The 13,238-nt window shown below is 34.9% G+C and overlaps 2 protein-coding genes across 5 annotated transcripts in view; both read left to right on the top strand.

Annotated features, from left to right (window-relative positions):
- Positions 1-4,575, top strand: part of MYOT (myotilin) — a 40,878-nt gene extending 36,303 nt beyond the window's left edge. For all 4 annotated transcript variants that reach the window (XM_088798621.1, XM_088798620.1, XM_019740232.3 and 1 more), the window contains 5 exons: positions 537-669; positions 1,275-1,482; positions 3,017-3,182; positions 3,609-3,742; positions 3,946-4,575. In XM_088798621.1, coding sequence (XP_088654747.1) covers positions 537-669; positions 1,275-1,482; positions 3,017-3,182; positions 3,609-3,742; positions 3,946-4,118 — 814 coding nt within the window. In that variant the 3' untranslated portion in view covers positions 4,119-4,575. The remainder of the gene's footprint in view (positions 1-536; positions 670-1,274; positions 1,483-3,016; positions 3,183-3,608; positions 3,743-3,945) is intronic.
- A 1,606-nt stretch (positions 4,576-6,181) lies between these two features.
- PKD2L2 (polycystin 2 like 2, transient receptor potential cation channel) overlaps positions 6,182-13,238 on the top strand; it is a 31,199-nt gene continuing 24,142 nt past the window's right edge. The window contains exons 1-5 of the mRNA XM_088798886.1: positions 6,182-6,212; positions 6,822-7,007; positions 8,588-8,721; positions 9,694-9,950; positions 12,556-12,777. Of these exons, the coding sequence (XP_088655012.1) occupies positions 6,182-6,212; positions 6,822-7,007; positions 8,588-8,721; positions 9,694-9,950; positions 12,556-12,777 (830 nt within the window). The remainder of the gene's footprint in view (positions 6,213-6,821; positions 7,008-8,587; positions 8,722-9,693; positions 9,951-12,555; positions 12,778-13,238) is intronic.

Consider the following 13,238-nt stretch of genomic DNA (forward strand, 5'->3'; position numbering starts at 1 on the left):
TAAAAATATACTTATAAATCCTGTAAGCTTCCTATATACCTTTTATAAAAAACAATGTGAATTTTCTAATGTCAGAGATGATCACAATTTTTATCTGTTAATTATTAGAACTATCTTAGAAGAAGTGTTTTTAAATGTTTAGGTCAAATAAGCCAGGACCACATTTCCATAATAAACAACTTTCTCATGATAATAGAAACCCAATTCTAATTATACAATCTTTGCATGTGATTAAGAATTGTCCATGGGGTACTCTGCATTTTAATAGGTCAGTTTCTTCATCAATTCATGGCACTGTAAAAAAAGAAACACAGATGTGTAATTTGTACCAGATGTTTAAAATTGCTACCACTTCTAACAGTTATCAAATATGCCACAGCTAAAGGCAGCTCTAAGCCCTCTCTCCATTGTTACTACACTATCAGATCAAATAGTATAGCCTCTGGGGTTTCCAATTTGATGGCTAACCTGTATTTGTGTGAAAGGAAGGGCAATGACAACTTTTCTGCATAGTGATTACTAAAATATTTTTGTAGAAGTCGATCATCTTCAAGGGGAGGTGTGAATGATCAGGATGCAATCCAGGAGAAATATTACCCGCCTCGTTTCATTCAAGTGCCAGAGAACATGTCAATTGAAGAAGGAAGATTCTGCAGAATGGACTTCAAAGTAAGAAAAGAGTTTAAAAATACTGAAGGAAAATGAACAATGGGATACTAAGTTTTGAACAATGTCCTCTTCTTCTTCATAGCTTGCTACACAGCTTGAGAAGCAGTATGTGTAGTGGATAAAAACAAATTCTGGAGCCAAGCTTACCTGGGTTTGAATCCTGGCTCTGCCACCTTTCAGCTATGTAACCTTAGATAAGTCACTTAACCTCTGTGCTTTGTCTCATCTGTAAAATGAGAATAATAAATGTACCTACCTCCTACAATTGTTTGAGGATTAACTGAGAAACAGGTATAAGGTACTCACAATAGTGCTTACCACCTAATGAATATAATGTTCTAAATATAGGAATTAAGAGACCTTAAAGGTTATATGAAAGAGCTAGATATGGTTTGAGATAGTCTGAAAATATTAAATTCAAGAGTTTTCATTTCCATTGTTTTGTTCAAAATTATTGAAAGCCAATATCTTTTTAAGCTCTTGCTTTGCATTTTCAATCACAAACCCACTCAGATACTGAATTGTTAAAATTCATAAATAGACAAATGGGTTCCAGTGATGCTATAATTTAAAATCCTGTCATCTCCTTGTATTTTCATTTCTAGGTAAGCGGACTGCCAGCGCCTGATGTATCATGGTACCTAAATGGAAGACCAGTTCAATCAGATGACTTGCACAAAATGATAGTGTCTGAGAAGGGTTTTCATTCACTCATCTTTGAAGTGGTCAGAACTTCAGATGCAGGGGCTTATGTATGTGTTGCCAAGAATAGAGCAGGAGAAGCCACCTTTACTGTAAAGCTGGATGTCTTGGGTAAGCCTTCCAAGAGAGATCCTAGAGTATCTTTAATCCTGCAGTATTAAAAAAGAAAGCATTAAAAAAGAAAATCCCAGAGGACTTCATAGTTAAAGCTAATGTCTGTACTATACAACCCAGTAGAACACCAGTTTATACGTAAAAGCCACCGATGGTGGGGTGCAGAGGAGAACGGTGTTCTTGAGGGAAACTCAGTGAAACTAGAATGACAGATCTACCAAAAAGCTTTTCTGGAACGGAAATTAAAAAACGGTACAATTTCAGACAGACCACATAAAGTAGTATAAGCATTTCTAGATGTAACTTAAAGGGCTTTAAAGTCACAAATTTTAGTCTAATCATTTATCTGGTCTACAATCGAAAATAATCAATCTGACTCACATTTTCACAGAATTGTCATGATCATGTATAGTTTAAAACTGAAGAATAAATGTCAACTTTTAGCCTTAGATTATGTACCCTTTACTAGGAAACTAGTCTCTATTTATGACAAGAAAAACAAGTATGGCAAAAGTATGCTTTAGAAAACAAGTATGGCAAAATTCATATCTCAAATTTGTCTTTGTAAGGAAGTTCTCATAAAACTGATGTTGTTTTAAAATAATTTCAGTGCTTTAAATATATCACATTTATAATGGTTTAAGCCATGGTATGTTGCATAAGACATACTTTTCTATATAATTCACTGTTTATTATACAAAAGCTTGACCGAGTTGGAAAATTTTCTTGAGTTTGTATTCTACCCAGATCAAGGAAAAATCTTAAGATTATTCTTAAGTCTAAGGGGAAAACTAGTGATCTGGAAATAAAATAAAATAAAATAAAATTCAAGTAATTAAGCTTTGGGCAAATCCTTTTTGTGCCAACAGCTCCAGAAATACTATAATGTTAGAGCTGGAAGAGACATTGGCAGTCATCTGTCCGGTCTTCTCATTTCTCCTTCAGAAAAGCTAGGGTTATAGTATTATAGCACCATTTCCTCCTTTCCCTCAGGTATTTGAAGAAAACTAAAGACATAATATTTACTGATATTTGTATAATATTTTATGGTTTACAGAGTGATTCTTCATTATCTCAATTAATCCTCACAATAATTTTCTATGGTAGGCACAGCAGTCACTATTATTTGGGTATTGTATTATTTTACAGTAGATAAAACTAGTTTTTTCCCCCAGTTTGGCATGGCTAGTAGGGCAAATAGAGAATTTGAATCCAAGTTGTCTGGTACTCTTTCAACCACTCATGCTGCCTCCCTATAGATGACATGATAAATGAGAATATGACTTAAATTCTTTGAATGAAACATGACTATAAATTCAATGCATCATTACATTACTGCTTTAGAACCCTAAATGGTATAATACAATAGTATTGCATATTATTTTAACTAAAGCTAAAACATAAAGCTTTCAATCCTGTTATTAGTACTTTTAAAAACTTTTATATCAACATACAAAATTCATAATACTTTGGTTTGACTTAATATCTTTTTATAATATTTCAAATACTTGATCTTTTTATTAATATGTAGCTAAAGAACATAGAAGAGCACCAATGTTTATCTATAAACCACAGAGCAAAAAAGTTTTTGAGGGAGACTCAGTGAAGCTAGAATGCCAAATCTCAGCTGTACCTCCACCAAAACTTTTCTGGAAAAGAAATAATGAAATGGTACAATTCAACACTGATCGAATAAGGTAGGATAAGTATTTCTAGACTTAACTCTAGCTTACGTGGGTGAATCCAGTTATACTTTGAAATGCATTATAAATGGCATGCATTTGTGATCTCATTTTGTCTCGTATTTAAAACATATATAGAAATATAATAAATTTCATTAAGCCAGATTCCACTAATCACAAATTAAAGGCATAAAGTAGCCTAGGATTTACCTTTGTACTAACAATAAACAAAGATGGCTCGAGGAAATCGATGATATAAACAAGATTATGGGGGGTATTTAATACAAGAAAACGAATAGCTATTTGGCAATGTCTAGATATAGCCTCAGAATTTCCATATGCTTCTTTTTCTTATTAGTCTGACTGTAAACCAGAGGCATCATAAATAAACTTTGACAGGAAAATTAATTCCTATACTTTCATTTTTTTATTTCTTTTCAGCTTATATCATGATAATTCTGGAAGAATTACTTTACTGATAAAAGATGTAAACAAGAAAGATGCTGGGTGGTATACTGTATCTGCAGTTAATGAAGCTGGAGTGACCACATGTAACACAAGATTAGATGTTACAGGTATGTCACATCAAGTGTTACACATGCCTTAACCAGGAATAATTAATAAGAAACACAAATCTCAGCATAGTATAAAATCTGAGGGATTTTCCACATAATCAGTTACGATTCTTTTTCCTGTTGCTGTCTGATAATGAATACCTAGTGCAATCCATTAGTTTAGAACAGATTTTCTGAATTAATTTTTATTTTATCTATTTCAGCCCGTCCAAACCAAACTCTTCCACCTCCTAAGCAGTTACGTGTTAGGCCAACTTTCAGCAAATATTTAGCACTTAACGGAAAAGGTCTGGATGTGAAACAAGCTTTTAATCCTGAAGGAGAGTTTCAGCGTCTGGCAGCTCAATCTGGACTCTATGAAAGTGAAGAACTCTAATAACTTTACCAAAACTGGAAAATTACATCATCAATAATATATTCAATTGAATTTCTGAAATAAATCCATAACTGTATTAATAGATGATGGCGTTACTTAGGTAATATAATTAATATGCACTTATATTATTTATCCTTTGACTCTTGAACATTGTATCTACTTCTTTGGTTTGTGAAGCCTACAGGAAATTTGGGTATATGGGTTTTTAATTGTAAAAGACTATCTCAAAATGTGGGGTTTTAACATCTGTCATATACATTTAACAATTACAGGTTATGAATTATAAAGTAGTATCAACATTTTAAAAACATCTAATGCTTGTAATAAGAGTACTGTTACTGCTTTCTAAATATTGTTTTACCTGTTTTCTCTTATAGGAATACTAACATGGTATAGATTATCTGAGTGTTCCATAGTTTTATGTCAAAAGAGAATAAAATTTCAACTATTTAAAACAGACTGTCTCCTCTTCACAAAAGTCTAGATCTTTAAGATAAAACTTTTGGTTTTTATATATTAAACAACTCAGCAAAACCTATGCATAACAAGTTCCAGAAGAGCAACAATATTATATTCTAGAACTGTGTGTCTTGGTGAAACTCACAGTTCAGTCAATTCCTCTGGAAAGTGAGCTAGACTTTCCATGGTTTGCACTTCAAAGGCAACCATTTGTAACTTAAATCATGATGCAATCTCTCCTGAAATAGAAATTTTGTTTAAACCAAATAGGTCTCTAATTCTTCAAGATCCTTGAGACTACCACTGAGCTCAATGGCATAATAGTCTGTAGACTCACGCGCTTCTTCATATTTAATGTAAATTTGAATACCTGTATTTTGGGGGTTTTTTCCCTCCATTTCAAATTCAGGTAACCTATTACACTAGAAAGCCTAATTCTGTAAGCATCTGAGAGTCCAAGTAAAGAAAGGGCACATCCTTTTATTAAACTATTCTTAAGCTAGGAGAGTAGCCTTTTCTTTTTCTCAGGCCTCTTGTCCACTGGCTGTCGGCCTTTTGCTAGGCCTCTCCTGTTTCTTTTATCATTGGTAGCCTTTGACCCTCCCTGCTGTGGCCTAGTTTTGCTTTTCATCTGCACATAAAACAGCATTTATCAACATCAGTCTACATCTCTTTCAGGGACGTAACAAAAGTGGCTTTATTTTTTATTTTCAAAACAGCTTGATGGTTTTCTTTGGTGGATGTTCTAGGGCCTTTCGACTGATTTTTATTTTCCTTTCTATCAACATGAGGATTCCTCCTGTCTCACATTCTGGCGGGCATCGGATGCCTTCATTTACAGCCAAATTTGTTTGGTCTTTTCTACAGCTGGGTTAGAAACCTCCTTTACATCTTTGCAAAGCTTCGGAACCAGATGTGAGTCTGGGCTCCTAAGGACTACTGCTTTGGCCTACCGTTTTACATAACACTGCAGAGCCGGATTTTTTTTTTTTTTCCAAACCTATTTTAACGTTCCCTTTCGCTATACTAGGTGGAAAGGAGAATGGAAGCTATTTCTAGCAACAGCTCTCAGTTAATAATAACCAGTTTCAGCAAGTAGGGTGGGGTCTTGGACAGGCATTTGGGCTTTGGCATCCAGCGGACCTTGCCCCCAACAAGCCGTGGTCTTAGGTAAATTATTTACCCTTTCAGCACCCTAGCTTTCTTCAGACCTAAAATGAGGACAAAACACCTACCTTTCCAAAGCAGGGGAGTGTGAAGACCAAAAAAGCCAATAAATGTTAAAAGTATTCAAAAAAAAAAGTAGCCCGTTATAATTAATTACTATAATTTTTATGATTAACCTCAAGCCCAAAGCCAGGTTTTGCTTTAGAAGCCGGGCCTCCGCAGGAGACAAACGCCGCAATCTCCAGCCCCGCCTCAGGCGAAGCTCTTCCAGAAGGTCCTCGGTGCGCACGCGCGTTTGCAACCTGTAGCGCTCCTCGAGCCCCTCAAGGAGCGAGGGCTCGCGCAGGCGCATGAACTAGGCAGGCGCTTGAACGAGGCGGTTCGCGCAGGCGCGGCAGACCTGGGGTGGTCGAACGGGCGTCTCTTTCAGGTCCGCAATGGCTGAGGCGTCCCGTTGGCACCAAGGCGGTGAGGGGTACTCCTAGGGAGTGGGTGGAGCAGGGCGGAATTGGCGATTCCAGATACCCTGGAAGGAACTGTGTTGCCCTGTATCATGTGAGACACATGACCTATAGCATGTTTAGCCCTCACGGCCTCCTCTTAAGCGGAGAGGAACGATGGTCCCATTTCACACAGGAAAACTGAAGCCCTTAGTAATGGGACATGGCACTCGCCTGACGCTCGAGCTGGGCGCTGTCATTTGCTGTGCAATGACCGTCGCTAGGCCAGTGTCCGAAGTCCTTTGTCGCTTTAGGGAGTCGCGACCTTAACAGAACCACAGGTCGAGTCCTTTTCTGCCTCCAGCAGAAGCCATCCTTCCCAAGAAGCAGTACCGATGGCTGGAGAAAACGATTAGGGACAGTTGTGGGGGGGTTGTTTTGTATTTTGCTTTTCCATTTTAAGATATTACTGGTCCTGCCCTGTCCATCCCTATTATAAGATTCGTTAGTATACAAACGTGAAATGACTGCCCATTTAACCCCATGGGGAAACGTTAGTAATTATTTCTCCCTCATAAAGTGAGAATAAAAAAATAACCAGAAGCCATTGGCGCGTTCCTTCCCACAGTGTAACGCTAAAGTGGCTGTTTTTCCCATCATTGTATTTTTATACATCATGAATTACATAATAATGTAAGGAAATTTTTGTTTTATCTCACAGGGACTCCAAAACATGAGCAGCATTTCAGAAAGGAAGTAGAAATTAGACCCACACTTCAGGAGTTATTACTCTACTTTATTTTTTTAGTAAACCTATGCATATGTAAGTACACATGTAGATGAAGACCCTGTTTGAACTAAGAAGTTATATGGAGATGAGAAATAAAACATGGACTGTATAAAACCATAGGCTTTCTCAGATTACTAAACCTTCTCAAAAAATAGTGACACATTTTAGGCATTATCTTGAATTCATTTAGATTGACAGTGTTTCTAATTAAGGGGCAAAACTTTAGATCACAAATGTAGTGAAAATGTGTCATAGTTTACATTGAATTAATTATTCCTTTTGGTTGGCAGTTCAAATTGCCAACCAAGTGCAATTTGGTTGGCCTCAAATTGCCCATCAGGTGAAATTATTCCCTTGAGTTGGCTCAGTTTCATAGGTCAAACTACAACTGAGACCAAAGAAGTTAGTCTTAGTGTCTTTCTTTTCTCTGTTCGTTGCACTGTTAATAGTAAAATATGCTTGTGCTAAGCCACAAAAGGTATGAATCAATGCAAATCTTTAAGGACTGGGAAAACTCAACCTGAATTCCTCCTATCTGTGAGTCAATAGCATTAACTTAATCAGTATTAAAGAGCATTTTGTCTTTAGAGCATCCAACATACAGTAGATGTAAGCTAACTGTCCAGACTTACCTCATTTTATATGGACTATACATTGGAAATCAAATATCAATTAACTAATGAATTGGTATTATAGGGGTACATTTGAGTCAGATCTTGATTAAAAAGACAACTATAGCCCATCTTATACATTAAGATGTCTTAGACTGGTTTTTAAATACTTATTATAGAACATTTGGGGAATGGAAAACTAAAAAGATCATTCATAACCCCATTATTCGGGTGTTAAAAATACTTTTTGAAATTGGGAAGACTTGAAAACAAATCTCCATCAACAGGATTTGTTTAACATTTTGGTATATACAATCCCATAATGTAACATTAAAGAATGGCATAGGCTAATGCGAGCCATGGAATGATGTTGAAGATACACGGTTTCTAAAAACCAAAGGGCTTCCAGCAAAAAAAAAGAAAAAAGAAAATACATACCTAGTCTATACCCCACTCTAAAACCACCCACCCACCCCAAAAAAGAGAATAAGAAATACTGGTTAGTACTTGTTAAAATTCTTACCATATGCCATAACATAGTTTTAAATGTTCCTTTCACATGCATTATCTCACTGCTAATAAAACTATGAAGTAAGAGAGATTATCCAAGCGGTAGGACTCAAACCATTGTATTTGTATTGAAAGTCCATACATAGCCTTAACTACCCACATTACATTACCTATGCTCACTATGAAGAAAAAGCCAATTTGCAGAATAGTATGTATAATGTGATCTCATTTTTGTAAAAAATAAACTTCTTTATGAATGTGTATGCATATAGAAAAACCTGAAGAATATATGCCAAATCTAACTCAAGCAGTGGAATTACAGGAAACTTCGTGTTTTGTATATTTCTTTTTCAGTTTATTGTCACTTTTATATTTAGACAATAAAATTGAATTTTCAAACTAAAATTGGGAACAAATTGTAAGTACATTTTTAATCCTGATAAATTCCGTTTTTAAACATAAATTTTTAAACAAAATAATTCTTCTCCTTAGTGACTTTTGGGATGGTAAACCCACATATGTATTACTTAAACAAAGTTATGTCATCTCTGTTTTTGGACACTTCTGTGCCTGGTGATGAAAGAACCAACTTTAAGTCTATTCACAGCGTAACTGATTTTTGGAAGGTAAGGTTATCGTGTGACTGCGGATAAAGTAGCTTTAGGTATTGTATAAACAAACTCCTCACACGTAGTAGGCATTCTGTACATATTTGTTGAAGGAATGAGTGAAAATAAATATTATTTCTTTAAACTGTTAGAATGAACTAGCCAGTAAGTGTTTATTGAGAACCTGTGTTCTAAGTGTGATAGAGTTCTTATAACTAAAAAAATAATGCTTATTTTTTTAACATTATTCCATTTGGAAAACAGGAAACTTCTTATATGGGGGTTAGGATCCAGTCAGTCTATAATTGTGTATAGTGAAAATTATTCTTAAAAATTGCTCAAATTGCCCATCAAGTGAAATATATGTGATTTGGGTATACCACACAACCCTGTACTGTTACAGTAATGTTCAGTATATAATAAAGAATATATATACAAAATATAATTTCATAGTGTTTCTAATTGCATAAGAGAATCATTCCTTCAGCATTGGAACAGACTTGTTTTTTCCAATACACTTAGCGAGATGTTCATATTATGAGGAAAGAACAATTAAAGGAACAGCAGCTTCACATATCCCAAACATTGGGACATACAAGAAGAGATAGGGAAGGCTTTCCAGAAATGATGACCAGTTGAGTTTCAAAGGATAAGTAATGGAAAGGCATTCTAGGAAGAATAAACAATATGTACTATAAATAATTCTACATATGGAGCTATGTTTGGCATTATAGGCATATAAAAGATGAGGTGGGAAAGACCAAACTATGAATTTGACGGAGGTCAAATCATGTATGCCATGCTAGGAATTTGAAACTTATCAAGGAGACAACCATTAATATTAATGTTGGCTTGGTCAATAATTTTGTTTTTATACTCATCCTCAAAATCACTGATTTTTATACTCTTATGGATAACATTATGAATATAGATTGTTACACAGTTGACATGAAACTTTTTTTCCCATAACATTTATCTTTCTATGTGAAGTTTATGGAAGGACCCCTTTTGGAAGGTCTATACTGGGACTCATGGTACAATAACCAGAAGTTGTATAATTTAAAGAACAGCAGTCGCATCTACTATGAGAACATACTTTTAGGAGTCCCCAGAGTCCGTCAGCTAAAAGTCCGCAACAACACATGCAAGGTCTATTCATCCTTTCAGTCTTTGATGAGTGAATGTTACGCCAAATACACGTCTGAAAATGAAGACATGTCTGATTTTGGCCTTAAACTTAGTACTGAGTAAGTAGTATAAAATTACACGTAACTTTTTCTAGCAGCTTACCATTAGGTATCTTTAAACAATTGTGAAAATATGTGTATTTTCCAAATACCATCGGGGATCATGTTTCAGTAATAGTATCAAAGGAAGACTCAGATGCAGCGTTTAGAAAGGGAAGAGTGAACCTGTTATTTTTGTTTGCTTACCAAATGACATAAAGTGTTTTCTTTTTTTCTGACTGTGGTATATGAAGTGCTAAGTTATATTGGACACAAGGAGAGCATCCAATTTTGCTTTTACAATACTCAACGCGCTCTTCTGGCTCTGGTTGGGCTGACCTCCAACATACCCCAAATGCTTCTTGGGATCCTTAAGGAGTATCTTAGGTGTCTTGGGCCGCTTTCCTCCTATCTCACTCTGGCTTACTTCAGTGATCTCTTCTCTATTGTTGCCAGTACTGAAAAGGGGCAGTTAGCTCTCTAGGCACTACATCTGATGACGCCCGCCAAAGATATCATAGCCATTGTTCTCCAAAGTAGCTAAGCTTACTTCTGGTATAGCCTCCTCTATACACTTTATATTGACAACGTGAAAGCCCAAAGCCACCGACGCTACCTCCCCTTAACGCAGAAGCCGTGGGTATCATTGCTTTTAGGGTCCTATGAAAATCTTAAGAGGTAGATGATAAATCTTCTTTAAATTTTAATATTTATCAAAGTGATAAAAATATTTACAAAGGTCCACCCCTTCCTACTCAAAATTCAGAAGCAGCCACTTCTAGCTCCTTTAGTTGTTTCTTCAGGTATATACTTCCTTTTTCTAAAGAATATGCTTACACTGCTATTACTTGATTTTACAGTTTTATATACCTATTATCTATCATAGAAGGTGTCTGTCACCTCTCCCTCTTATGCCACTCCCTCTATACACGCTCTTCTTGTTCTTCTTAGTCTGTAGTTATACCATAATTATTGTTAATTATTACCCAGTGTTTATATTATAAATATTAACAATGCTTACATCTCCTTCAACAACCTCCCCTATGCCCACCCAGGATTACACCCATATTGCTTTGTGGCTTTTGTTGACTTATTTTTTCATGAGTTTCTGAGCATTCTTGAAAGCAAAAAAGTACTTGTATAATTCTTATAAATCTAATAAATTCATAAATATGGTGAGACATCTTAAATACACTACTATACATTCTTTCCCTTTCAATGAAAAATTACATGATAAATCAAAAAATTTTTTTAATTGGGGAATATTGGAGAACAGTGTGTTCTCCAGGGCCCATCAGCTCCAAGTCATTGTCCTTCAATCTAGCTGTGGAGAGCACAGCTCAGCTCTAAGTCCAGTCGTCATTTTCAATCTTTAGCACACCATCCCATAGATTGAACCGGCAACCTTGTTGTTCAGAGCTTGCGGTCTAACCAACTGAGCCATCTGGCGCCCCAGATAAATCAATTATTTAACTACACATTTTAAATTGGAATTTCAAGACTGATCTGTTAGGTATTCTATTATTCCAAATTCTTATAACAAGGACAAAGAATTTAAATACCAAAATCAACACTATTGATTTGGAATTGTAATACCTTTCATTCCCTAAAACCAAAATAAGAACCAGTTTGTGCTTATCTAAAATGTAACATTCATTAATTAAAAACACAAAAAACTGGAAGTAGGAGAGGGCTGTTATAACAAATGTTCTTGTTTCAGTATAACAATCATTATAAAAACACTCAAAAATACAACAATGGAAATTATATAAATGTCTAACAACTATGTTGTACACCTGAAACTAACATAAATACTGAATATCAACTGTAATTGAAAAAATACAACTACGGAATTTTCTTTAAACATGAGTATTTTTTTCTAAGTGATACCACTTTTTCCCCCACTACTGAAAACAAACATTATTAATAGAAAAACAAGTTTAAGCAGTGCATCTTTGGATAATCATTTGGATCTGTTTTGGGGAGACGGAATGACTAAAATGAGGAATCAAGGCTTTATTTCTTTGATATCCCACAATTAAGTTAAAAGTAGAAAAAATGGAAATAAAATTTAGTTACATTTTACTTTGATTTATGTACTTTCATTAAAATAAGATACCTATATAACAATATAGACACTGCAACAAGTTTTTTATTTACTGGGAATTTTTTTTAAAAGTATATGACTTTTAGAAGATAGACTATGAAGCATCTTTTTTCCCCAAGCTGAGACATATTTCTGAATCAAAACCTTTGGTATTCTTGTTCTACTCAAAGACTTAAGATCTGATCAAACAACAGACACAATATGTTCAAGAACAAAATCAGTCATTATTTTCTAGATTTTTTAAGGTCGCTGAGACAACAAATAGATTTAATTTTTTTTTCTCATAGCAGCTATTCCAGTGTCTTGCCCACACTAAGCACTAAAAAATGAAAACATAGTAAATCTTAATTCTTTTAGCTTTATCCTAACTCATTGTCTTGCTTCAAAAATTACTGTAATATTTATGAACTTAGTACTATTTTTTTTAACTACTACTTTGAATCAGAGGTTAGCTTAAATTCTTAGAATATTTCTCAGTCAGGCTTCTCATCTCTCCATTTTTCTCTTTACATCCAACAGATGGAAGTTCTCTGCTCCCAGTATCAGCACCCCTGTGCACTGGGGATTTGCTGGTGTTTACCAAAGTGGTGGATATATTTTCACTTTATCAAAATCAAAATCTGAAACCCAAAACAAGTTCGTTAACCTTCGACTGAACAGCTGGATTACAAGAGGGACTCGAGTTATTTTTATTGACTTTTCGTTATACAATGCTAATGTAAACCTGTTTTGCATCATCAGGTGAGTGACTCAAAACCTCTTTATTAGTATATTGCATTTAAAAAGCATCCAGAGCCCTCATTAGGGTTTCCAGTTTGTACATGTCTGTACTGAGATTAAAATCATAAGCCTCAAAATAAATAGAATGTAGTTCTGCCAATAATGAAAAAGACAGTGAAGTGACATCATATTCAGTTTCATTATTTCAGAATATATTCAAGAACATGGAGAACTACATATAATATGCTGGTTTTATATTACTAAAAGATATATAGTTTTATTTCTTGTCATTTTGCAGTTGCACAGATCTAACATTTAGTCTTCATGATTTCTTCCTCTAAATCACATCATACAAATTTGTTGATTTCCTTTCAGAATGAGCTTTATGTAGTGATTAATTTTTGTCTCAAGAATGAACCACTTAAATGTCAAACAATAATGTAACAATTGCCAGCATCCTAGAAGTGATTAGAGCCTATGGT

Source organism: Rhinolophus sinicus, chromosome 5 (assembly GCF_057876585.1).
Source record: "Rhinolophus sinicus isolate RSI-liver-muscle chromosome 5, RSI-T2T, whole genome shotgun sequence".
NCBI classification, from domain to species: Eukaryota; Metazoa; Chordata; class Mammalia; order Chiroptera; family Rhinolophidae; genus Rhinolophus; species Rhinolophus sinicus.